Source organism: Alosa pseudoharengus, unplaced genomic scaffold, assembly GCF_046254945.1.
Source record: "Alosa pseudoharengus isolate Yale_2024_CS ecotype anadromous, Long Island Sound unplaced genomic scaffold, YU_APseudo_1.1 YU_APseudo_1.1_scf_16, whole genome shotgun sequence".
In the NCBI taxonomy this organism is placed as follows: Eukaryota; Metazoa; Chordata; class Actinopteri; order Clupeiformes; family Clupeidae; genus Alosa; species Alosa pseudoharengus.
The window spans coordinates 31,565,017-31,589,321 of NW_027468630.1; the positions used below are offsets into that span (position 1 = coordinate 31,565,017).

Genomic DNA, 24,305 nt, shown 5'->3' on the forward strand with positions numbered 1-24,305 from the left:
ATGTTGAAATTACCTTTGATGAAATGATCACTGCACAGACGTGTAGGGCCTGTGAAGGTTGCCAGGTCCCATTTCCTGAAACGATTTCACGTCTGATAGCCTGTATCCATAGTTGTCGTCTTCTCTCTGAATTCTCCTTATCAGATCCGGTAAAAACATAACTCGGGCTTATCTCCTCGGCGGTTAGTGCATCCAATCGCACAACAACTATCTGGCATGTTATTTACACCTCAAAAAAACAACTTTTGTATAGTAAAAGTGGCGACACCCTGGCCAGATCCTAGACTAATTTACTGGATTTCCTTGCTGGAGAACGACGTTCTTGCCCGCCAGCCAGTGGTTGTGACGTCACGTGCAAAGTATGAATTTTCGGATTTTTTTTAATTTTTTTTAATCAGGCTGCCATTTTGTCTCGCTGAGGAGGAGTTATCACCACTGTCAGTATCCACCCTGCACTGCAGCAGTGTACTGAAGAGAACTTGTGCTGACTTTCTATCTGCGCTTGGCGTGCTGCTCGTACACCAGTCAGAGGAGCACACAGTATCTCACTCTAATTGCACTTATTTGAGAGGGTTACAACATGAGCAACCGCTGTGTGTGTGTGTGCGCGTGCATGTGTGTCAGACAGTCTTTTCTGAAGGTTGCATCAGTGGGAGATTCAATCATGTTTTTGCTTTAGGAGATGAAGTAGCATTTCTTTCACAGTCATTGTTCTCATTAGTTCAAAAGTAAACCAGTGCCTGTTTTATGGAAAAATCATATTCAAATCTTAATTTAAAAATACAGATGTTACAGTTCTAAAAAATATTCATAATTTAAGTTCATGTCACTACAAGCAAGAATGTATGTGGTGATATGCTTGACCTCATCCCTGACCTTATGGTTTTCCGTTTCTCATGTCATACTTGCAGATGCAGAGCAGTGCAAATGCATCAGTCAAAAAAACAAACTTACTGTATAACTAAGAGACAGCACAGAAGCCACAAACAGGTTTACAAATGCAGCTGCAGTCATTAAGCATGCTCAGAAGGGAAGTTATGACTCTCTCTCTAGCTCTTGCTAAGAATCATGACGAACAAAGGAGAGGATACCAATGATGGTATGGAAGTGGCGATGGTTATAACGATGATTATAAAAAATGAAGCATGACCCATTTGTCTTCAGATATTGAATTTAATACACAACCCTAAATGCATATATTTCAAACTAGAAGATGTAAAATCCAAAACCCGTATCTGATAATTGCAATACAAAAATGACAAAAACATATCCTTTCTAATAATTTAGTTTAATGGTATGTAAGGTAATGTAGACATGGTTCTGAGCAGAGAGGCACTTTTTTTGAGGATTGATGTGTTTTTAAGGTGCCTCCCTAATAACGTTCTTAGCCAAAGAGACAAACTTCTGTTCCTTAGTTGCTAACATGTCCATTATATACATGTTATTGGACACATAATGAATTATGAGCATGATTTGTAGAATAGAACATTAAATAGGCGGAAGGCATTTTGGTGGTAAAAAAGCAAACAAATATCTGCATTGTCTCTGCCTTCATAAAGCAGCTTATAAAACTGTTCTGTAAGCATCACATTTGTTCCAGTGAGTAGGTCAGTTATGTTCATCTCCACTTGTGAAGTCCTCTGATGGTCAATCTCCGTACCGTACCTCAGCTTTCAGCTCATTCGTGGCAAAACTGAGCAGCATGGCAACCACCTGCTGCTGGAGTGTGGCGTTACCCATGACCAGAGCAGTCAGCTGTGCCACGTCTGTCCAGTCCAGCGAGCCGAGCACGGACATGATGTCAGAGTAGAGTTTCTGCTGCTGGTTAGGTGGCAGCTCCAACAGGATCTGTGGGAGGGGCTTAAACTGCCCACTGGTCATCCAGCAACCGAGGAGTCCACCCACTGCACCCCCTGTCAGAATAGAATCATAGCGTCAGTACAGCCGCTTTCAGACAATACGTCCGGACAATGCCCTGGTAATTGGGCCCCGATCTTACGCGGAATCGAGTGTTCAAACATGACCCTCACGCACGGACACGGCCCGGGTGAGTCTTGTTCAAACCTGAGTAAATAGTCCGGGTGGTTTAGGTGAGGATGTTGACTCACTATAGGCAACTGTCGGGGTATGGCGCACAATATAGGTTCAATAATGATGATTAATAATGCTAATAAGACAAGTTCAAATAGTTGATGCGAAAACCTGGAATTTTTTGGTTTATATCCAGAAAGCGTGGGCTCATTTTACTAAATTGTGCACTCATTTTACTAAATTGTGCTCTCAATTTAGTAAATCATGCTCACGATTTAGTAAAATGTCAAATGTGCACACGATTTAGTAAATTGTGCACACGATTTAGTAAATTGTGCGCACGTTTTACTAAATAGTGCGCTCATTTTACTAAATTGTGCTCTCATTTTAATTGTTGTAAATTGAGCTCACAATTTAGTAAAACGTGCGCACAATCTAATAAAACGTGCACACGTTTTACTAAATTGATAGCACAATTTAGAAAAATGAGCGCACTATTTAGTAAAACGTGCGCACAATTTACTAAATCGTGTGCACATTTTACTAAATCGTGTGCACGTTTTACTTAATTGTGCACACGATTTACTGAATTGAGAACACGATTTAGTAAAATGAGCGCACGTTCTCTCGATACACAAAAATATCTTGCAATGACACCTCCTGGGCTCCGTACATAACCGCAGTAAGGTTGGTTTTAAATTGGATGTTGCACATCTACATTTTAAATGATAAAATCACAAATTGTTTTTTTTTTTTTAAAGAAGCTTAGAGTTATATATGCAGGTCTTGTATAAACATATCAACCATTTAAACCAACTTTATTGCGGTATGAGCATAACATTGGAGGGAGAATACAGTACCCTCCAGAATTATGAGAAACATTTTAATGTGAGATCGGAACGTGATTATTATGTCATCCGGAACTTTTTCGCAAGCCGAAACAAATTGTTCATGACAGCACCTTTGATAAAGTTGACTAAAAACAGGTACAAAAACATGTCACCCACAATTATTGGCTTGTAATACCTTCTTAAGCCTATGACAATAAAACAGCTCATAATATTCTCTTATGACACCCCATAAAGTTGGAGAATACAAAGCAAGGACCATTCATCTTTACAAAATCTCCCCAAATCGTCCAGATTCCTAGGTCCCCACTTGTGCATTCTGCTCTTTGACTCACCCCACTGTTTTTCTATGGACTTTAGATCAGGGAAATAAAATGGGAATAAAAACAGCCCCCACAATATCACAGCCCTTCCACCATAATTCTTATTAGGCATGGGGTTCTTTTCAGTATAGTCGTTCCTCTATTTACGCCAAACCCACCTAAAGTGGTTCTTGATAAAGAGCACATTTTAATTTCATCTGACAATAGACCACAATTCCAGACAAAGCCACTGTACCATTCAGTAACTCCTGCCATTTACATTTGTAATTAAATGACTGGAAAGGCTTTTACCTGGCATGCACTCTAAATAATCTATTAGCAGCGACGTCACTTTTGAAGATTTTTGGGGGGACTTGGTGACCCCAAGATGATCTGTAACTCTCCAACAGTGGTTCTTATCCATTTGCCTCTCTTACTATCTCTATACTGTGCATGGGGGCAAGATAACCATGGGTCTTTGTCCAAGCATGTTTGTCACATTTTCAGTTAAAAACCTGTTAAATGACTAATAACTGTAAAATGACTAATAACTGTAAAATGTGCATTTTCAACAAGGTACCTAGTATTTATAGCCATATACGTATTCTCTTGTCTTTGACATGTTGAAACATTACTAGGGAATAAGCCTCTGTATCACTTTATTTTCATACCTTAATGGGAAAAACGTCAATAACTACTTCTGAGGGTTCACAGACACTCTGATTAACATAAAGAAGTTGAATATAAATAGAAAAATTCTTCTGTTACATTTTGTAAGATTTCTATGGGGTAGTAGCCTACACTGGAACTTCCCATTTTTGCAAATTAGTGCCAGTCTGTCACGAGAATGAATGGATGAATTTGATTATGATGAAGTCATAAGTGGACACCATCAGCTTCCAACCATCGTGCAAATGTACCCGCGTCTTTCCCTTTTGTGTTCATACATACAGCCCACCTGCGTGACATCTAGATCATGTCCAGATTCCAGTGTATGTCTGAAAGGGGCTTATGGAACTAAAATGAATGGCAGCTTCAAATTAACCGCATGAAATTAATGTAGTTAATTCGCCAACTTTATTTGCCAATTGCCTTTCAAATGTCATCCACCCCATTCCTTTTTTGCAATATGTTTAGACAACTCAAAAGCAGACACAGGAATCCTAAACCTCCAATCCATTTCAAAGTAGGGCTATACAGACTGGGGTTTATAAAACAAATCTATCAACCCAATTCTGTCCAGAGTACACCTAATGACTAATCTGTTTTCGCCTAACTAGCTTATAGGCTGTAAGACAACATCTACCAGCCTTCCCCAGTTAGGGCTAAATAGCATAGACATTTGGCATAATGGGATTCCATCCCTGAGATGGTACTGGTCTGTAGGCTTACACCCCGGACTTGAGTCTTGAATTGTCATTAGGCCTTTTTTTGCCACCATCATGAGGTGAAGTTTAAAGCTCACCATAGAAAGCTCACTAACAGCATTTAAGCGCCATCTTGTGGGCACAAGAGAAACCAATAGTTGCCAGTCAGTCGAGAAGCCTGGCTGGGGTAGTGATGGCAGTCTGACACTGAAGCTTCGATACGTGCTTCAGACCAGTGGTTTTCAAAGTGGGGGCCAGGGCCGCGAGGGGGTGCCAGGGGGGCCTCAGCAAGTTGGAGGGAAAAATAAACTTCGCGATGGAGCATACAGTGTGTAAAAATTGTATTTGGGGCTTTCTGCTATATGAGAGCTATCACTCTACTATTATTCCCAGTGGGAAATATAATGTTCAGATATGCGTCACATTATTATAATGGAATTGTATAATAGTAATAGGTATATTTAAAAATTTTCAGATGTATTTATTTGTTGCTTTTATTTTTCCCTCCAACTTGCTGAGGCCCCCACTTTGAAAACCACTGATCTAGGAGACATGTGGGAAAACTTTGATCGCTCCTATCAATCTTTATTTATTTCACTAAGCGTCTAGCCGGGATAATTTAGATGCAGCATTGGCACTTCACCAGGAGAGGTCGCTGTTACTGAAGCTTCGAGTAATTAACCCATTTTCAAAACAATTGTTCCAAGTGGTTCAGCTTCACCAAGGGGTCATTTGCCCATCACTAGGATAGGCTACTTGGGGTAGGCTGCTTGAGCCAGGCTACCACACAGTCTGTGGGCTTTGTATTTTAAGCTCATATAATGTGCGTGCATTATTCCCACCATTGAAATACATAAGTTTAAATAAATAGAAACCAAATGCTTTCACTTTACCTACGGCAAGTCCAGGGGGGCCTCCAAGTAGTCCTCCGATGAAAGCAGTTCCCCCAGCAACAGCAGCACCTTTGCCCGAATTCTTCACTGCAACTTTTATCTTCTGATTTGCTGATAAGTTACTGCATAGGCGCATAACATCGTCCATTCGGGAAGGCATAGTCACTTTAGTTGAAGGTTTTGATTGTCCAGACCTGCCGGTTATACTGTCGTTAAATTGCATTTCACTCAACACGATTAATGAATGGCCTAGACTTAGTAGCCTATAGGGCCTACATAAAAAACTAATGAGACTGGTAAAACTGAATATGGCGATGCATTATGAAAGGCCGCCACTTTCTCTTTACAATAGACTTCAACTTCCCCTGACCTCCCCTGAAAGAACGTAATTGTCAAAAAGTTTATTTAAAGTAGGCCTAGGTTGAGTAAGCTTAGCCCTGTCAATGCGCCTCCAAACTCCACTAGCTACAGTGATGATAGAATTCTTCTCTCAACATGCCTAACCTACGCCTTAGAATTTTGAAGTTGGCTGTGTAGTGTTACATAGTTTATGTCAGATCTAGGCCTCGGCGTAATCATTTCAAAGTAGGCTATCCCAGGTTCAGAAAGTGTGCTTGACGCTGTAAAATCACCTGACCCCACCCTGATGTGATTTCGATAGACTTTTAGAACGTGGGCTCGCCATATTACATTTAGCTATGTAGGCCAAATTCAAAGAATAAACGAATAGCGTTAACTTACCGCTTGTCTGTGGTTTCTCCGTATTGAGTTGAGATTTCGATATGAGGTGCATTACATTCAGTTTCGAAACGCCACGATAACGCAATGACTTCTGGGAGTGTGCGTGTGTGTGTCAACTTTGGTGACTGCTTTGTGCTTTCCCTGATTTGAGAGATCATGCTACATATGGGACAAGCACCTAGCCTACAGTTCTCGATGTCCATGCCATGCAACACAGGCTACCGCGAAGTAAAAGGCTATTCCTACATTTTTCTACTTTTTATGAGCCCTATATTTCTACAGAAATGTGAAACCTTGACAAATAAACGGATGACACTTATAGATTACGGGGGTTCGTTTATTTTATTTCTTATTATGAGAGACTGTCTGTCTGAAAGGTCAACACAAGAAAGTCTGCCAGGGCGAAAACGTAAACAGGAACAGAATGTTATCTCGATAGGCTACATTTTGGAAGCTCCACCCACGGGGTGGGTTAAGTGACGTTCACGAGCAGGGACGTGTCTTATGATGATAAACAAACCTGCATATGAGAACATTTCAACATAGCACTTAAAGAGTGGGACATCAGCAACTTTAACATTTCAGCAAGAATTGTTATTAGGCTTTAAACAGGTAACTATAGCTTAACAATTTATGTCCAAGAACTGTCAGTTGTAAGCTATTTCATACGGTTAGGAGATGGTCTGTATATTTTCCAGTGTATTCCTTTGTTCTTGTGATTTCTAGTGTTGCTTGTCCACGACGACATAGTAGTTACCTTCGATTTGTGGGCATTACAGCAGCCTATCTTGCGTTTAACTTCGAACTATCTTGCTAAATCTAAAATTGAAATGCGCACACTTTTTACGGTGTATGTATATTACCCAGTGTAACTATGTAGGCCAACATATGTGCATGCGCCTTTATGTTTAGATAACTGTTGTACAGTCTTTGTAATACATATGGGTAAACACACTAGTTTAAATAAGGTCATCAGTCTGTTACAGCTGATCAGTCCTTCCTGTTCAAGTGGCTTGCCAAAAGTTGACTCTTGTTACAGTAGCCTATACAGTTGATGATGTGGACTTCCCGTGCCAAGTCTTAAAAATTCTTTCACACAAACATACGGGTATTTGTGGGCGTTTTTGGGAGGTAACCAGGTACGCCATGCTTTTGGAGGTGCGAACAAACGCTGCATTGCCATTGAGATAACATAGTAAGGAACCAAAAATCCGATTGTTTGCACGTCCAAATGGGCGGTGACGTACGTATGTGACGCGAGTTTGTGTGAAAGAATAGCTTTCCTTAGATAGTTTTCTTTGTTTACATCGTTGTCTATCATTAGGGAGAAATAGAGAAGACATAGCCTACCTGTAGACAAGTATGGTGTTTATATTGCAATTTGTGAGGAATTGTAGTCTATCAAACAACCAAACGGAAAAGTGATACTGTGTCATGCATTCTTGTTGATGTTGCATGCAAACTGTCATGTACCTTAAGCAAGGCCTAGTGTCTCTGTCTCAATAGAGTAGGCTTATCTGTTGGCTTTTTTGGAGACTGCTTTCCATTTTTGGGTGACACACCACAGTTGATTAAATGGACCTGCACGCTCCTTGCATGAGGGAACATAGGTTGTATTAACCCTCTCTGGTTGTATAACTGAATACTGTTTTTCCATACTTCCATGTACCCTTTATTCATATTCTAATCTGATTCTGATAAAAGTGTTGTGTGTTTAAGGATATTATGAAAATCCGTTCTAAATTTGGAGAGGAATTTGAGTAGCGGATTAAAATAAACTGGGGTAAAGGATACCAAGTCAAAGGCCAGTCAGCTTGAGTGCCAAGAGCCATAACCAGACATAAGACAAGATGTGCATGCTACTTTTTCTCATCATTATGCAAGGTGGACTCTATTTCCAGTGTGACACGTTTCTTTCCATTTGTAATTTCCACATGCCTATCTTAGGTGTAATCAGGGTCAGACATTACAGACTCAAAACAACATGAAAAACTTTCTCAAACCTGTAGATGGCAACCTAATTCACTATTGTGGTAATTGCAGTTTCATCAAAGGGGGCACTCAAGACATCTCTATAATGATCGGAAAGTTGCTCTCCCATATCCTTGGCAACATTGAGGATGCCATTATAGGAGGCAACAGTGTTCAGAATGAAAATGGTGAGGATCTACTGGAGTATGACGACGGTGAATGGATCATAATCAACCTTCATGGTGAGTCAAACAGCATGCTGATGTCTTCACATGGTCCATTTAAAATATACGAATACAGTATTACATTATAATATACAGTAATTTCAATGTAAAAACAGTGTTATATTAAACAATAATCTATATTGGACACAGCATGTGTTTTATCCTTTTTGCTACGGGTAGTTACTATATTGTTTTACTAAATGTAACACTGTCTTTTAGAAGGCCGGTCTCTGTCCTCTGCTGATGTTGACCCTTTGGAGAATCTTCTGATTGAACATCCAAGCATGTCTGTGTACAAGATGGTGTCACCAAGAACAGAGGAAGAGGAAGAACTCTCATCGGATGAAGACGAAGAGGGTTCTCCCAGGTAAACAAACAGATACCTCTTGTGGATTTTCCCACCAAGTTTTTAGTTTATTTTCATATTCCATATTATCATGACCTGGGTGCCATAGTCAGTAGTTGTGCTCTGGATACCACAAGTCTTTTGGATAGCCACTTTTAAATGGGAGTCTAGAGTGAAAACACTATGCAGAGCACACCAGATAGAAGCCTGCTGGTGTGGTGACTAAATGTATTTCAATTTCATGATCTGCCGATGTTGTACAGTAAAGCCGGTCTTACATTTTTATATAATTTTGTGTCTATATAATGAATAGTCTGGACAGAAAGAGACAGCTCGGAGAAAGTTGTTTTTGAGCTGAGTAAGACAGGTGTGTCCATGTCATGAAATGTTTGATCCAGATCTGGAATTAGAGTGCTAGACCACATGTAAAACAGCTCTGCATGCCTAATGCAAGTGCTGAGGCTATTTTCAGCGTCACGTTTGCGGATAGATAAGCCTTGGGGCTTTTCTGTAATAATGTGACTATCTCTGTAGGCCTGTGCCCTTTAAACGCCACCTGTTGTGGAGACTTGCTGGGTGGGGGAGCCCCCTGCCATGCAGTGCAGGCGTGCTCCCCATCCAGTGTGGCAAGACCCAGATGGACCGCAGAAAGCTGTCCCGAAGTGCCCTCCAGAGGCAGAACCTTGCAAGGATTCGCTTCTCGCCAGCCGACCGTCGCTATGGCTTCTTCAAGCAGCCCTGCCAACGCCTTTGCAACTACTGAGCTCTCCCTGAGGCTCTCCTATCTACAGCCACTGAAATCCTGACCTTTAAGCTCTGACATGACCCTGACCACCTGGATATGATGTGTTTCTGATCTCTATGATGCATGTAGTGATTTGTGAGGTATATGTTGTGTCCGTAGTGGAAGTTTTGTATGGCATTCTTTCAAAACTCTGCCGTATAATGCTGATTAACTCTGATACTGTGTTACACATTTTCAGCCGAGTAGACTGAAGTTGACCTCACCTTTTCCTTAAAATCGAAATTTTCTTTTTGTATTGTGTGTATTTGGTTACAGATGTTATATTTTACAGTGATCATGTTTTGAACAGTTTATTGATACCTGCATTCGTAATGTGTCAAAAACAAAAATAACTTAATTATCTGCAAGTACATTTATTCCTTTTTGCGTGTAGTAGAATACAGCTAGGGTTTGAGTGTGCAAAATGCATTTCACTTATGAAACTGCTAAATTGTGGTGTGCTCTGAAATGTTTGCTACTTTCGTTGCGAAAATCTTGTAAATATTTGTGAAAGTCATTTTGTATTACTGAGTATATATTTGATAAAACACCCTTCTGAAAAAGAGTCAAATAAATATGTTTTCGTAAACTTGCTGTGGATTTTTAACTTGAACCCCAACTTGAACCCCAGCATAATTTGCTATGACTGGAAGCTTATGTTTTACAGTTGTATTTACCAAAAATAGCCACAGAGATACATTGCCACTGAACGGAATACTGTGCACTGCTTCACTTCCGGAGTTCATCCACCTTTCCCATGAACCTTTTCACCCTCTCTGGGTCCACTTCATTGGCCCAATATCCTCCTCTTTTGAAATGGGAGCCAATAATCATAGCGTTTGCATCGAGGTAGTGCTGCACATTGTCTTCAGTCACCCCTGAGCCTATCAACACAGGGGTTCTCACAGCCTGTGCAACCTCTGAAAAGAAACCAAAACAACATAGTTATGATTGTCCGATTGGTGATTATTACAGTCTAGTACTATGAGGCATTCTGGGCAGGCTCAGCACGTGTGGCCATGATGTCTGAGATTGCTTCCAGTTAAATTGAGTTCTACTGGCAACTCCGTCCCCCAGCTGACCACAGAACCACTCTAATGGAGCAGCACCAAGGGGGTGACAGGCAGCCTTCCAAAACTAGGCAGCAGGGCTATGCCTCTTCTCCATGCCTGTGTGTTTACAGCCTTGCATGCTCACCAGCCATCTGGAAGCAGAATTTAAAAATAGCCGGCAATGTTGGTGTCTATATTAGCTCGAGCAGACCCTGCAGAAGGAATAGACAGGGAGCGGGACGTATGCCCATGGCTGGCCCTGTCTGGGACCAGACTGTACAGCATCTTATCTCCCCAGGCAGGGTTGCTCTTTATAAGGTCAGTGGGGCAGCTTCATGGGCACATTGGGCGCTTAGGAGCAAAACTGTAATCTAAAGTTCTGCTCCAAAAGGCACAAATAAGTAAACAGATAGCATATGGAGGTTGCATGAGGAACTGAATTGCACTAATACATTTGGACATCCCAATGTTTGGTTTCATCAACTGCGGAAAAAGTGACAATGTCTGTACAACAGTGGACATGCAGGAGGCTGGGAGTGGTTTGCAGTATTGGAGTGTAGCTGTCGACATAGAAAAAGGATTGCATTCCTAATCAATGAGGCTATTTGCATGTCACCGTATGTTTAAGTAAATGAGAAAGAGAGGTGGACTGGGAAAGAAATTGAAAACTAGAGTGGAAAAACCAGCTGACTGACCAACTAAATAACCAATGACAGCCTACTGCTTCTTGTTTATAGGTAGCAAATTCTAAATGAAATGTTATTGATTAGATATTACCTACATTAAACAAGCACACCCCTATGCAGGACTGAAACTCTCAACCCCAGACATAGAAAGGGGCCGTGCTAGCAAGGAGGTTGAAACCCACAGATGCTAGTGTTTGTCGTAGCATGTCGCAATGCACAGTGCTGTACCAGCTGGCTACCATTACATATGCCTAAACTAACAGTAACAGCATTTCTAAAACAAAAAATGTTTTGGACGCTGTGTAAAATGTAAATAAGCACATTGATCACTCAAACCCATATTTATTTCCAAAAAAAAGGGCATAGACAACAAGGGCATAGACATAATTTTAAATGGAATGCCAGAAACACGTCTAAAAATGTTGGGACGAGGGCAACAAAAGGATGGAACAGTTGTACCCTGCTAAAAAAACACAAGGAGGAACATTTCACAACTAATTAGGTTACCTGGCAACATCATTGGGTATAAAAAAAGAGTAGCTCAAAGAGGCAGAGTCCCTCATAAGTAAAGATGTGGAGGTAATCATGACTGTGAAAAACTGTGTGGGCAAATAATTCAACAATATACAAATAACGCAGATGGTACTGTATTGAAAACAGACCTGAGTCTTTGATGGAAACCATGGGCTCAGGAAAACCTCCGATAATGTTTTTTCTATAAACACAGTTTCACGCTTCATCTGCAAATGCTGGTTAAAATACTACCATGCAAGCAAAGAAAAAAAAAACACTTTTTTACATGATCCAGGAAATGCCGCCATCTTATCTGAGCCTAAGATAATTTAAGATGGACTGAAGTGGAAAACTGTCCTGTGGTTAGACAAATCAAAATGTGAAATTCTTTTTGGATACCATGGACTCCACATCCTCCAGGCTGAAGAGGAGAGGGACCATACAATTTGTTGTCAGTGCAGTTCAAAAGCCATCATCTATGATGGTATGGGGGTGCATTAGTGCCTATGGTAATGGACAGCTAGCACATCTGGAAAGGCACAATCAATGCTGAATGATACAGGTACAACATATGCTGCCATCTTTTTTAGGGAAGACCTGAACTATTTCAGGAAAACAATGCCAAACTGCTCTCTGCACATATTACAGCATGGTTCCATAGTAGAGGAATTCAAGTGCTAATATGGCCTGTCAGCAATCAAGACCTGTCACTTTTGGTGCATCATGAACTGAAAAAGACAACAAACAACCCCGGACTGGGACATTTTTGGGACAGTAATAGCATACCATTTTATTTGGAAACAGGGTTGTATAACTTAACCGAGTAGTGCTGGTTTCATGAAATAAACTTTTAACCCTGTAGGATATATGTTTGTGTGTGTAGTGTGTAGGCTACTAGCTCTTGTGACTGTCATTGCAGATAACAAGTTGAGTACAGCTTTGTGATCTATACGGATTATACAGTCTAACATTAACCATTCTAAAACAAGATAGTTTCATTGGAACAGTAAGTTAAATCACGTTTAAATTACCAAAGCAGCCATCACGGCAGATGTCCTCTTAGTTATCTGGTGCTGTATGTACTCAGCTGTACAACGGTGATTCTCTGGAGCACCATATATGACAGACTGCACTCCTATATGTAGCCTATACATTTAATAATTGTGGATTCAGTGTTTACTAATTACATTAACTTAACCTAAGGCACTAGATTGTTATTCTGTCAGCAAAAGTACTAAAATGTCACCTGATCTCTCAGGGCACTGCACATTAATCACAAAGAGAATGTCCCTACCCCACCCCTGGCAGTCTGCAGGGCTAACATAGTAACTGGTGACATACAGAACACAGGCAGGGTTGCATGTGAACTGTAAATAGCAGCCAGAAAACAAACTGACAGCCAGTTAGTTGACCCTAGTTGCCGGAAATATGGCAAACCTAAAATTACTCCTCATTTCTTGCAGAATAAATAATAGCAATTCGCACCACTGTTTGCACTGGTGCAATAAATGGAAAATACAATATATTGGTATAACAACGACGACTCACCTCTGAGTTCAATGGGATCAGCCTGAACCCCAGTGGCTGTTCCCGTAATGACGAGTCCATCAGAGAGGAAGAACTCTGCAGCTTTGGCTGTCTCAACAATTCCCACATCAGCCGTTATAGAATGGGAGCTGAAACAGAATTGGTTACCCCTGCTGTTTGATGGCATGCAGTTTCTGCAATTGTCCTAAATGTTAAACATCTCTATGGTCTCATCCTTAATAATATCCACAGATGTTTTTCATACTTTGTATAGTGGTTCTCTTCTTAGGTTTACCTGTGTTTCTTCTTAATATCAGTGAAGATCTGTAGATGGTGTGCTCCTATTTTCTTGCGGTATCGCAGAAGATCTCCAGCACAAGCATTCAGCAGACCCTCATCAGCAACATGTGAAAATACAAATCCTTCCGCTCGGATAAAATCTAGACCTTGGTTAAAGATAGACATTTGCATCAGTTATACACTGTAGGCCACAAATGCTGTGCAAAGAAATAGCAAAACAGGGTTTTGCATTCAGCAGAACTTTTACTGTTCATCCTTATTACAAAGAACTGTTTTTCAGTTAGTTGCATGAGCCTCAAGCTATGTTGTTAAAAACATTGAAGAAATTAGGAATCTCAGTAGTCACCTGAAGCAAGTGCTATAGCCAGTGCAGCTTGATTGGCAGCAGACAAGACCTGGACTCCAAGTGGCATGGATGGACAGAGACGCCTAACTTCAGCACAGACGGTTGTCATACTGGCACAGATCTCTGGTCCAACATCAAATGTGTATGGAATATCGTGCATGTTCTCAATTATCAATCCATCCTGCACATGAGGTATACAGACACATTAACTAGGCTTGTCTCAATATGCCTATAAACATCCAATGGCTAACAGAACTTGTATAATACTATTTTATATCACACAATTTTTTTTATCATGAATTGAGGGTCTATAGGGCTTCTTGTGTCCTTGCGATTTTTGATTAGGACAGGCTTAGGGCTCATTGGTGTTATTCCAGGAACCTTGAATGTCAGCTCACCTATGACAAATAAATAAGTATTTCGGTGCTGTTTGTCTGTCAGCAGGATTATGCAAAAACATACCTGAACAATTTTCATGAAACTTGGTGAATGGATGAAGGATGGGCCAAGGAAGCTTCCACTACATTTTAACATGTATCCGAACCACAGGACAGATCCACCAATTCTTTTTTTCATTAACACTATTAAAGTTTGTCGTACCACATGTACATTATCAATTTGATCATCATTTAAAACGTAGTTTGACCCTACTCTCTCTATAGTAGTTAACCAGTCTTTATCAAGGTAACTTTATCATTGAACTTCTTTCAGTGTAAAGTAATTGGTAGCTTGCAAAGCTATAGCTTTTCCAACACTGAATATGATTCTCCAAATAATTAAATTAATCCATAACTGGATCAGTTGTACATAGATCATCACAACTTGCTTTTTATACCTGCCATCAAGAAGCCAAAAATGCTGGGGAAACAGTGATGTGATCTGTTGCTCTTCTTAACACACTGTTATGTCTGGAGACAGCCAAATGAAAAGCATCCTCTATCTGTTGCATAATGTTTCAGTCAGTAATTGTAAAGGACTATCAATATCTTAGAAATAGGCTGGTGGAAAGATCTGGTGTAGGGCTGCAACTATTAATCAATTAATCGTTTAGTTGTCGACTATCAAATTAATCGCCATCTATTTTGATAATCGATTAATCAGTTTGTGTCATTTTTTTAAGGACAATACATCAAAATTCTCTGATTGTACCTTCTTACACTTGAATATTTTCAGCTTTAGTGTGTGGACAAAACAAGGTATTTAGAGACATAATCTTGAGCTTTGGGAAACAATGATTAAACATTTTTATCTATATTCTGGCATTTTATCAATCAAACAACTAATTAATTAAATAACCGGCAGATTAGTTTAATATGAAAATAATAATCATTAGTAACAGGCCTAATCTGGTGGTCGGCTGGCACTTTGCTAATTGGTTTTCAGGCAGTTTGCCGAAAAATGCCTCACCATTTGCCAGATGTGGTCCGAACACTTTTTAAAACTTTCAGTTGTAGCCTATTTCCTACTTCATTTTCAATAACATTTTATGTTTTTATAATATTCACAACAACTTAAAGGTGATGAAGGTCCAACAGTGGACCAGAAGTGGCACCGGCAAGGCTGTGGTCCAATATCTGCCAATCTGATTTTGCTATCTGGGATTAAACTAGGGTAGGATGCACCCGTAAACACAATAAGATCCCTCCATGATGTCAAAATCTGACATTAACAGGCCATACAAAAACATTAAGCCTAGATAATTCCAAGACCACTGAGATTGTCAATTACTTATGGCCTGCACAATCATGTTAGGCCTAGCCTACATTTTGAGCAATAGACTGCCCGTCTTCAAATCTTAGGCTAGGCTTACATGTTTTCTTGGCAAATGGTGGTCTTGCCCATTAACATTTTTTTACCATATAGGCTTAGGCTACGTCTCCACAACTTCGTCTACAAAGAGGACATAGGCTACTTAGGATTTAATTTGGCCATTGTGCAAAATAAATGATACTAAATGGGAATATTTTAACTGTCCAGGCGTGTATATTTCACGATTTGTAGTAGGTCTAGCCTAGCTCTTACGAGTCCAGCTCTTTGGTAAATTTCCACCTCACGACAGGCCTCTTCGGTTATCTCCGGCAAGGTTGCAGTGTTCAAGGGGGTGCCTGTTGAGAAAACAGTAGAGTGGAAATTGTCCTGCATAATCATGATCCACGAAATGGCAAATTATTATCTTTATTAATGAATATGCCTAACCTGGAAGAGCCCGAACATGAATCATCCCAATGACCACTGATTTCATCCTCCCAAACAGATTGACAAACTTCATTTTAAACTGTCGACGAGAAATGAAGATATCCCTATTTTGAAAGCGGTCACATGACAGGGCAAAGTTTGTTTGGGCGGCACTGGGCCTATTTATTAACTTCCTATTTTGTGCAGTCATTCCCGTTTCATCCGCTCTGATCTAAAGCTATATATATAACACGACATGAAACCACCAAAATGTGTGTTTAAGGTCTATTAAAATTCAGAGATTCCTCCTCCTGTTGTTGACTGTCGTCATCAGCAAAAGATTTGCATAAATGGGGAGCACCCATTTAATGACAAAAAAATGACCTACATAGCGTTTTTGGCAATATGACATTCTAAACGGTCGAAAGTAGTAGTTGCCACTTTTTGATTTTCATGAAAATTAAGTACAAAGCATACGATTTCGATGTTTTTTCAAGAAAACATTCCTTTTGTTTACTTCTATGTTTCACTAGCCACGCGGTACAGAAAACAGTTCCGGATTCCTGGTGCCGCCCTCCTTCCGTCAGCTCCGTTATCACGCCTCTTTTTTTGCCGGCAAAAGTAGAGGAACATGTACACATCAAATTGTATGACACCATTTATTGATGTGTTATGATGAATTTACTTGAATAGTAGCTGATTTATTTGCATACATTTGTGTTATAGTTAGCGAATTGTAATGCTAATCTGTCTCAGTGAATCTTCCTTCAGAGGTTTTTAAATCACCCGCCCTGACGGCCCCTTTTTGTATGGCTGCGTAGACCAGAGCAGTTTATAAGATGAGGCGCAAACTTCTCGCGCCAGCTCAGAACAAGTAAGCTACTGAGCGTATTGGGTCTGGGCTGTGTGGTATTAACAAAGGCCACAATTCTATTTATAATGTTGTTCTAAGACATTTCGCCATATTTTTACACGAGAATTCACATCTTAAGGACTACTTCGCGGGAGCATCTTTTTGAGGTAAGAATCATTGACTAGGCTACTCTTTTGAGCCTCGTCAGTGTTGAAACGTTAAGTGTTTTAGCATTTCTGTAAATCTGTGCTGGCAGAAGTCAATGTTAACAAAGTGTCGTCATATCTGTATGTTTGGCGAAATATTGAATGAGGGATGATTTTGGTAATGGAAGGATCTTTATTGGCTCGGCCATTTTCTGATTCTCCTGGGTTTAGCAACAGCTAAGGGGAAGTTCTCCAAGTTTTACTAAACTTGGCTATAGTTTTACACAATCTGGCTGGGCCGATATTAAAATATAGAACCTGAACCACATCGAGACTTGTATTCGGGGCTTTTCTCGCTATATTTCAAACACTTTACCACCTTTAACATTGTGTCTCATTACCACTTCCCCGCGCTAGAGCATTGCGTCTGTGCGTAACTTTGTGCTTTGTGAATGGTGATGTGGTGGGGGTTGGGAAGCGTGTTTTTAAATATACGAAATTAAAACTCACTAATTTTGTTGCGTCCTCAGGCTCTCTTTATTCCAGACCAACACGCGTGGGAATATAATGCCAAGAAAAGGGTAAGTTTCGGTTTCGTCCATTTTGATAAAAATCTGCTGGAGTTGCAGCTGTGATCTTAAACTTCTAGCCAGTTGGCTAGTAGGCTAATAACGTAACATCCACGATGGGGTACGTTTTCACTTATGGTATGTAAATATGTTTTGTTACAAATCTTAGGCAAACGACGGAGGCAAATCTAGCAGTTGATGTCCCAAAGGTGAATGCAACGCGATCACGAAAAAGGAAGGCAGATGTTGCCATTGTAAGTATGGCCTTGTAGCATGGGACACTTGTGTTGGTTGCATGTTACATTGCTAGGACTCTGGATAACACAAAGTAACTATATTTCTGTTATTGATATTCTATTCTACTCCTAATTTTCAGCACTTGCAAGATCCAGATGATGAAGTGGTGGAAATGACCAAAAAGAAACAATGCGGAGCTCAGGTGAGTTTGTGTGTGGGTGGTATCACAGTTCTAAAGCTGCAGTTTCAGTACAACATGGCTCTTTGTGCTGAGCTTTTCAGTGTTTCTCCTACAGTACAGAATATCTTTAGTGTATTTGTAGTGGCAGACTGTATATTTCATCCACTGTAGGTTTACCAACAACAGGATTTGTCAGCGCACACATGTGTTTAGCTTCATTGATGCTATGCATCAGTTTGTAGACTTTTAAATAGTTTGAGACTGTCCCAGGTGCTACATGTACCTTGTCTCCTCTGGAGTGGCTTAGAGGCCTATGCCAACAGCAGGTGTTTGTGTTTTATCTAGTAGGGTGTCCTGCATATCTTTCTCATTCCTCTTTTCCTGCTCAGGCGTGCTGGAGTCCTGACGTGCCTCTCACAGATCCTTACAAGCGGATCCCCACACCTGACGAAGTCGAGGAACCGGTTACTGCTAACAATGTGGGATTTGCTGACTACCATTTCCGAAATATTCTTGTCACTCCTAAAAGATCTTCCCCTCTCCCTAACCTTTGGTGAGTTGTTTATGTGAATGAATGACCATATGGCATATCTGTCAATAATCTTGATCATATGGGTTTTGGCCTGCATGTTTTGTGATCTACCCTTCCTGGACATGATTTGTATTTAAAATGCCAGTACGTCTAAGTTTAGGTCTAGGCATTTTACGAACCAAAAATGGTGGTCTATTTTAGCTTCATACAGACATTTGCACATACTGTTGCTGTAGGTGTACACACAAATACACTTTACTTTTGATTTGCAGCTGGGGAAGCAAAGATGTTGTCTGGAACAACCTTTTAAGGAAGGATGAAGCCTACACACATGATACTCGTGTCATGGAAAGACATCCTAACCTTCAGCCTAAGATGAGGGCCATACTTCTGGATTGGCTGATGGAGGTGCGTCTTCAAGTTAATAAAAAAAGTAGCATGGAAAAGCACAGTGAAGTTTGAACTACATTGAATACACTCATTTGCCAAACTTGCAAGTGTCATAGGATGGTATTGTCTTCTTATGGCTAGTCCCTCTTAAACCACTGAAGCATTTTGTAGATGTGGACAGCAACTGATTTTATGTAAACATGGTGAAATGGCAGACTTCCTTTTAATATTGAGGATTCAATGGAAAACCTGTATGTTAAATGTCATGGTATGTTTTTTTGTATTTAACTGTGTCTTCATTCATAGGTGTCTGAAGTATATAAGCTGCACAGGGAAACGTTTTATCTGGCCCAGAACTACTTTGACCGTTTCATGGCCACACAGACGAATGTGTTGAAAACTACACTGCAACTCATCGGAATCTCCTCTCTCTTCGTCGCTGCCAAAATGGAGGTTAGCTATTGTGTGCTTACATGAATAGCCTCCAGCATTAACAGACAAACATGTTGCCCTTTAAATAGTTTCATTTAATTAAAGTGATTGGATGTAATTTCATGCCAAACCTATATGATCTGGCAGGAAATCTACCCTCCCAAGCTGCACCAGTTTGCCTACGTTACTGATGGAGCCTGTTTGGAGGAAGAGATGTTGACCATGGAGATCATAATCATGAAGGTAAAACAAGTTGGAAGTGAAGTTTTCGCTGGATTCTTGGCTGGTTATGTTTTGCAATTATGTGTCATACTCATGTCTCCTTTTCTGCCATTCAAACAGGAGCTCAACTGGAGTTTGAGTCCCATGTCTCCGGTGTCCTGGTTGAACATATATATGCAGGTGGCATACTTGAAAACAGAGGAAGTCCTCCTTCCCCAGTACCCAGAGGCTACATTTGTCCAGATTACAGAGGTATGTTTACATTTGACTTCCCCATGCTTTTTAAATCTGAACACCGACGCTTTTCAGTAACAAAGGAGAATGATAATTCCAGTATGGTTGGATCACATTGCTGTGCTTGATGAAAGATGGATAATGAGTCAGACGAGGGAGTGGTTAAGAGTTTCATTCTGTTGTAATATTTGGGGTTTTGTTTTCAGTGGCCTTGTGTGGGAAGTTATTTATCTGTTTTTATGATTTTATATATATATATATATATATATATATATATATATATATATATATATATATATATATATATATATATATATATATATATAATATATATATTACACACACACACACACCAGCTTTGTTTCATTTGTGATGTTTAGTCAGAATTTGTTTTGTTCCCCTCTCCTTGCCAGTTGTTGGACCTGTGCACATTGGACATTAGAAGTCTGGAGTTCTCTAGTGGTCTGCTTGCTGCCTCAGCCCTATTTCATTTCTCTTCGCTGGAACTTGTGGAGAAAGTTTCAGGTACATGATGCTGTTACACAGTACAAGGAGAGATCCGCCGAGGTTTCACATAGATCTGTTTCTCGGTCACAGAGTATTGTTGGTACGGGGAAAAAAAACGCTATAATGCAGTGACAAGGACCTTCATAATATAATTTTTTTACTCTGGTTTCTAAGCAAGCGCTTCTGTTTCTAAACTGATTAGATATATTTTGTGCTCATCTTGATCCCATTGTCCTCTGTAGGGCTTGCATGGAGTGACTTGGAGAAATGTGTTAGATGGATGGTGCCCTTTGCCATGTCCATCAGAGAAGTGGGCAGCTCTGGCCTCAAGACCTTCAAAGGGGTCTCTCCTGAAGACATGCACAACATTCAGACTCATGCACCCTACTTGGAATGGCTGGTAAGTGTCCTGGTCTTTGTCCACCCAAATGTCATATTTGGTTTCAAAGCACAGTCAATAGCTCGGTCTTGAAACTGACTTTCTAGCACGGTTTTGATTGTTGAATCGGAAACTCCCATATTGACTTGTGTTCCCCGTGGTTTAGGGCAAAGTGTACGCGTATGAGGAGGCGGACGTGGAGCGCAGCCAGAGCTCACCTGTTCCCTCAGGAATGCTCACACCTCCACCCAGCAGTGAGAAGCCTGACGGTGTGGTGCCCTGAACCCTCCAACTCTGCTGATGGTGAACCGAACCATTGACTGGCAATGGAGAAGTGCCTGTACAAGGCACACCCAGCACACACGCAAACACAACTCACAGATTACCTGAAACGTGCACAAGACTTTTTTTTTTTTTAAATATAATTCAGTCAATCTATTTTTTTTTTTAACAGACTTGAATTGACTCCTTTTGGGAGTTGTGTTTTTATATTAAGCTGTCAATTGATTTCTGTTTTAATGGAAATTTTAAGATTTGAATATATGGTGAAAAAGGACGTGTACTCCAAGCTGTACCCCCTGCCGAAAAACCCCTCAGAGCCGTTACAGGCTCTGACTGCTGCTAAAGAGGGTAGGATATGGACAGATGGAAAGATGAACGCAGAAGACCCTGCCCAGATTTGGCTGGGTGCGTTTGGGCGAGTCGTGTGGCCCATGCTGCCTCACTGCCGTTTTGGACTCTGAAGATATTACTGGCAGGTTGCTGGTAGGACTAAGTGAACCAGCTGCCAAACCAGACCAGAGGAAAAGCCACCTTCAGAAGCTTAGACTGTGGACTCTTATTTAAGATTGACTCGGTGGGGAGGAATCTCCAATGAGTTTGTATTTACCAAAATGAACATTTTATTTGGGTTCTTTTTAAAATGAGATGCTGCTACTTTTCAGTAATGTTTTTAAATAAAGGCTCTGTCTCAGACAGCATTTATGTTTTACACCAGGATGTGTGATCTCTTGTTCTCAAGGTTTCATTAAAGATGCTCACACTTGATGTCCTGACAATTTGATGTGCCACGTTTACTGACTTAATGGTCCTAGGCATTTTTAGAGCCTGTTTACAGTGGAGGAGTGATTCTGCTGTGTGTTATTGATAGATATTTCTAAACCGTTTGAAGGAAAATGTCTGGATCAATACAAGCTTGTCTTCTTGACATGGTACAAGTTGCAGTTGCATTTGCTCTAACTACTGTGGTAGTCATTTGTAAAATAAATCCCTTTTACATAATCTAGCTATACATATATATATTATATTATATATATTTAGCACAACCTATTACATTAGGTCCTGTTTGGTGTTGGGCCAAATGGAGATGTTTGCAGGAAGTTAGTTGTCTCAATATGTCTGTCACAAAATGGTGTATTTGCACTGCAAGACCTGTAATGGCTGTCTCAGACAGTGCCCTCTGCTTGCGGTCCTGTGGTGTTTGTGTGTCTGATGAACATGGGACAGTGATCCACTAGATGTCAGTGTGATGCTGTGTCTGTCAAATCTGTTCACAGAGCAGGAAGGCAGGATTGAGGTGTGTTGGGGACTGTGATTTCCACAACAGATGCTGCCGAGACAAGGGTAATTCATTACATTATACACTAGCTAGTGCTCTGGTGCCTCAGCCTGGCACGAACTCTCACAGACTGAGCTGACAGGAGATACCACAAACCATTCTTATTATTCCAATATGGTTAAAATATGTCCTGACAAAGACATTCAAGCCACTTACTCCTTTCATTTTCAACCTGAATAAAAACTGTAGTTACTTGAATCAAATATTTCAAGTATAATACTATATATTTGGAGCACCCCCACCCTTGGTGTTGATTAAAGTTGACCAGATTGTTTCATCACCAAGACTCAGAAAAGGTTGTTGATGGAAAAGGCCACTGAGTAAAATTCTCCTGTGCTGCTGCCAGTACCTCACACCCTGTGCCACCATAGATGTGTTGCTTTTTTGGGGGGCAGGAAGTGGGTCAGCAAGCACTCAAGGCCACTCGTGCCTACTCTGTGTTTAACATTTCAGAGAAAGCAGCACGCCTCTTTCGAAGAGTGATTTGTCGGTCAGTGTGGGGGAGGGGCTCGGGCTACCCTCCCCAGACAGACCCTGGGGGCAGAGAGTCCTCAGGCAGGCAGGCACACAGGCAGGCAGCAGCGCAACAGCTGTTATGCGCTCAATGGCCCCTTTTGTTCTCCTCCCCCCTCGCACAGACGCTGGTGGCAGCAGCAGGTGCCCATTGGACGAGGGCCCAGCCTGCACCGCCAGAAGTCACACCTAGTCAGGGGGCCAATGCTCAGCAACTGCCACTCAGAGCCACTGAAAATGGGGCTCCCATACCACAGTCACAGAGGGCACTCATCCTAGTGTGCCTGTGGCTTTATTACAAATTAACCTAATGATACTGACCAATACAGATTCCAGTGTCAAGTACTTTTGCATCTGCACTGATTTAGCATAGAAAAGGCCTCACATAATCCCTTTACACTTCACTGTTCAATTGGACATGTGAATATTGGGACTGTAGCTGTATGATAACTAAAGCCATATTTGGTGAAGTTTTGGTGTCAAAGCAAAGTACTGGCATGGGGCAGAAATAATGTGGAGCATGAAAACTGTCAGTGCAGGTCAATTGATAGGTATAGACGTTTTTTGCTTTCGGTTGGTGTTGAATAAGAACCACGCCCGTTCCTAAGTGTCAGTGTATGTTAAATACGTTGATCTCTGTCATTAGCTGCATACATTTGCCAATAATGTACAATGCTCAGCAACTGCCACTCAGAGCCACTGATCATGGGGCTCCCATAGCACACAGTCAACAGTCACTAGAGGGCAGAGTGATGTTTATGTGTGGGTGCTTGAATTGTTGCTTTTCTAGGAGACCTAAGATAATACCTGGGGTATTTAGCAGTTCAGTCTCCTGCAAATTGGCTCCCCTGCTGAGTTTTCTCAGTGGTGTTTGGGGTAGTGCACCATTCAGCAAAATTTCCATCACATCTCAGCTCTTGGCATATGCTTGAATTTCCCCTTGGGGATCAATAAAAGTATCTATCTATCTATCTATCTATCTATCTATCTATCTATCTATAAGCTATAAGCTCTTAACAGATTTGTCTTTGAACACTCTCTTATCTTAGGCCAAAGAATCATACGTCTATATTCATCCATTGTGAATTACAACATTTGAAAAGGTGGGAAGGTGTTGTGAATGGCATAATGAGATTATGAGTGTCAATTTATTTCCATCTTATTTAAAATTAGGCCTATAGGCTACATATTGTTTTTACAATAGGGCCTAGGCCTATATGTTCCCTTTCTAGAGTCTCTGTCTTTTTTAATAATTGTTTAATAATAATAATTTTATAGGCTTCCTTGGCTCATGTTACACCCCTCCACTACGTTTCAAAGTCTGTATTCTGTTCTGCCCTGAGTAGCCCAAGGTCTAGAGAGCTGTCATTTTGAAACTGTCAAACA

General features: G+C 40.7%; 4 protein-coding genes across 6 annotated transcripts; 2 read left to right on the top strand and 2 right to left on the bottom strand.

Annotated features, from left to right (window-relative positions):
• Nucleotides 1–1,153: 1,153 nt before the first annotated feature.
• On the bottom strand, nt 1,154–6,385 carry LOC143125904 (protein C19orf12 homolog). 2 transcript variants are annotated; one of them, XM_076287727.1, is made up of 3 exons: nt 6,183–6,385; nt 5,442–5,647; nt 1,154–1,913 (listed from the first exon to the last, which is right to left on the bottom strand). In XM_076287727.1, exons 1-3 carry the CDS (start codon nt 6,383–6,385, stop codon nt 1,648–1,650), a joined length of 675 nt encoding a protein of 224 aa, XP_076143842.1. In that variant the 3' UTR covers nt 1,154–1,647. The 2 variants fall into 2 exon arrangements, with proteins under 2 accessions (XP_076143842.1, XP_076143843.1); XM_076287728.1 differs by having other exon boundaries at nt 5,442–5,635; nt 6,183–6,380.
• Nucleotides 6,386–6,685: 300 nt separating this feature from the next.
• Nucleotides 6,686–10,096, top strand: LOC143125905 (tumor protein p53-inducible nuclear protein 2). Of its 2 annotated transcripts, none has more exons than XM_076287729.1 (4): nt 6,686–6,794; nt 8,226–8,395; nt 8,597–8,744; nt 9,258–10,096. In XM_076287729.1, exons 2-4 carry the CDS (start codon nt 8,260–8,262, stop codon nt 9,484–9,486), a joined length of 513 nt encoding a protein of 170 aa, XP_076143844.1. In that variant the 5' UTR covers nt 6,686–6,794; nt 8,226–8,259; the 3' UTR covers nt 9,487–10,096. The 2 variants fall into 2 exon arrangements, with proteins under 2 accessions (XP_076143844.1, XP_076143845.1); XM_076287730.1 differs by having other exon boundaries at nt 8,600–8,744.
• On the bottom strand, nt 9,866–16,254 carry LOC143125903 (uncharacterized protein F13E9.13, mitochondrial). The gene is made up of 6 exons (XM_076287726.1): nt 16,128–16,254; nt 15,954–16,036; nt 13,932–14,112; nt 13,581–13,731; nt 13,307–13,434; nt 9,866–10,427 (listed from the first exon to the last, which is right to left on the bottom strand). Exons 1-6 carry the CDS (start codon nt 16,198–16,200, stop codon nt 10,237–10,239), a joined length of 807 nt encoding a protein of 268 aa, XP_076143841.1. The 5' UTR covers nt 16,201–16,254; the 3' UTR covers nt 9,866–10,236.
• A 626-nt stretch (nt 16,255–16,880) lies between these two features.
• On the top strand, nt 16,881–21,779 carry ccne1 (cyclin E1). Its single transcript, XM_076287725.1, has 12 exons — nt 16,881–17,126; nt 17,636–17,686; nt 17,844–17,928; nt 18,051–18,113; nt 18,482–18,645; nt 18,897–19,032; nt 19,321–19,467; nt 19,594–19,689; nt 19,789–19,920; nt 20,316–20,427; nt 20,652–20,809; nt 20,955–21,779. The coding sequence occupies exons 2-12, from the start codon at nt 17,673–17,675 to the stop codon at nt 21,069–21,071; spliced, it is 1,224 nt and encodes a 407-aa protein (XP_076143840.1). The 5' UTR covers nt 16,881–17,126; nt 17,636–17,672; the 3' UTR covers nt 21,072–21,779.
• The last annotated feature ends 2,526 nt before the right edge of the window (nt 21,780–24,305 follow it).

What these genes read in the sequence shown, in the direction of transcription:
- LOC143125905 (XM_076287729.1), top strand. Translation starts at nt 8,260, where the DNA reads ATGATCGGAAAGTTGCTCTCCCATATCCTTGGCAACATTGAGGATGCC. An exon ending in GATCATAATCAACCTTCATG is followed by an intron (nt 8,396 to 8,596) that starts GTGAGTCAAACA and finishes ACTGTCTTTTAG; the next exon opens with AAGGCCGGTCTCTGTCCTCT. An exon ending in GACGAAGAGGGTTCTCCCAG is followed by an intron (nt 8,745 to 9,257) that starts GTAAACAAACAG and finishes CTATCTCTGTAG; the next exon opens with GCCTGTGCCCTTTAAACGCC.
- ccne1 (XM_076287725.1), top strand. An exon ending in AGAAACAATGCGGAGCTCAG is followed by an intron (nt 18,114 to 18,481) that starts GTGAGTTTGTGT and finishes TTTCCTGCTCAG; the next exon opens with GCGTGCTGGAGTCCTGACGT. An exon ending in CATTTGTCCAGATTACAGAG is followed by an intron (nt 19,921 to 20,315) that starts GTATGTTTACAT and finishes TCTCCTTGCCAG; the next exon opens with TTGTTGGACCTGTGCACATT.
- LOC143125904 (XM_076287727.1), bottom strand. Translation starts at nt 6,385, where the DNA reads ATGGACATCGAGAACTGTAGGCTAGGTGCTTGTCCCATATGTAGCATG. An exon ending in GGAGAAACCACAGACAAGCG is followed by an intron (nt 5,648 to 6,182) that starts GTAAGTTAACGC and finishes ATTTAACGACAG; the next exon opens with TATAACCGGCAGGTCTGGAC. An exon ending in CCCCCCTGGACTTGCCGTAG is followed by an intron (nt 1,914 to 5,441) that starts GTAAAGTGAAAG and finishes CTATTCTGACAG; the next exon opens with GGGGTGCAGTGGGTGGACTC.
- LOC143125903 (XM_076287726.1), bottom strand. Translation starts at nt 16,200, where the DNA reads ATGAAGTTTGTCAATCTGTTTGGGAGGATGAAATCAGTGGTCATTGGG. An exon ending in TCATGTTCGGGCTCTTCCAG is followed by an intron (nt 16,037 to 16,127) that starts GTTAGGCATATT and finishes TTTTCTCAACAG; the next exon opens with GCACCCCCTTGAACACTGCA. An exon ending in TTTACCAAAGAGCTGGACTC is followed by an intron (nt 14,113 to 15,953) that starts GTAAGAGCTAGG and finishes CCTCATGTGCAG; the next exon opens with GATGGATTGATAATTGAGAA.